Below are 1007 nucleotides of genomic sequence, written 5' to 3'. Positions count from 1 at the left end.
AGGACTATGAGCCCATGGGTGGGGGAGGGAGGAGCCTGGGGGCTGTGGAAGATGAATCTGCTCCCACAGGAAGCTCAATGCCTCCTCTTGGTCCTGGGATGCAGGTACTACGTCTCACACAAGTTCCACCTGACTTTGTGTCTCTCCATGTCCTGGGGGTTGGCAGGCAGAGGTGGTTAGGGATGATCAGGCAGGCAGTCAGGTGTGCAGTTAGGAGCCAGCATTCCTGGATTGTGAGAGGGATGTCCGACTGTTGGTTTAGGTGGGATCGAACCTAAACCGGCAGTCAGACATGCCTGGAAAAGTCCCAGATTGGAAACGGTGCAGGCTAGGCTGAGGGACTGTGACCCCCCGTCCCCCATGAATGATTTTCATTCACTGGGCCTCTAGTTCTTTCATAAATGAGCTCCCTCAAGAGCCGTGGTTGGGTGTCCCATTGGGCTGTTCAGAGCCAGACTCCCAGGGGCCAAGTCAGAACCAGATCCTGGGTCCCACCCTCTCTGAGCAGGAGTCAGACCAGCAGACACATGAGACCCTGAGGATCAGGTGAGACCTCAGACACTGCTGACCAGCCTCCTGAAACCTGGACTCCCTGTGAGCCTCATCCTGGGGAGATGCAGAACCAGGCCCAGGGTGGGGCCCTCCCCTGGCTATGGATCCACAGCTGTGTAAACCCAGAAGGAGGCAGCAGCTCCTGACTCATCACATCCTGTGTGTCTCTGTCCTTCAGGCCCAGGTCACCTCCATCTGCAGAGCAGATGGAGGAAACGAAACCAGCCATTCAATGCAGATGGAGACAGTGGAGGTTTGAGAAATTTAAATGAAGAGACGCCTCATCCAAAGGAGGAGAAGGATGACTCCAGGTCAGACCCCTCATGTGCAGTCACATGGACCCTTCAGTGGGGAGGTCATGGTCTTTCCATCCCATGGCGCTGGGCCAGTGGGTGAGTCTCTAGGACACGGTGAACATCTTACCTGCCTCACAGCATTTGCAATAAGCAATGCCA

At 55.7% G+C, this 1007-nt stretch overlaps 1 protein-coding gene across 1 annotated transcript in view; it reads left to right on the top strand.

Annotated features, from left to right (window-relative positions):
- Positions 1–926: 926 nt before the first annotated feature.
- LOC102244423 (leukocyte immunoglobulin-like receptor subfamily A member 5) overlaps positions 927–1007 on the top strand; it is a gene marked incomplete at its 3' end in the record, with an annotated part of 6874 nt that continues 6793 nt past the window's right edge. Inside the window, exon 1 of the mRNA XM_014541047.1 lies at positions 927–944. Coding sequence (XP_014396533.1) covers positions 927–944 — 18 coding nt within the window. The remainder of the gene's footprint in view (positions 945–1007) is intronic.

This window comes from Myotis brandtii, unplaced genomic scaffold (assembly GCF_000412655.1).
Source record: "Myotis brandtii unplaced genomic scaffold, ASM41265v1 scaffold2587, whole genome shotgun sequence".
In the NCBI taxonomy this organism is placed as follows: domain Eukaryota; kingdom Metazoa; phylum Chordata; class Mammalia; order Chiroptera; family Vespertilionidae; genus Myotis; species Myotis brandtii.
This window is presented reverse-complemented; position numbering and strand designations above follow the sequence as displayed.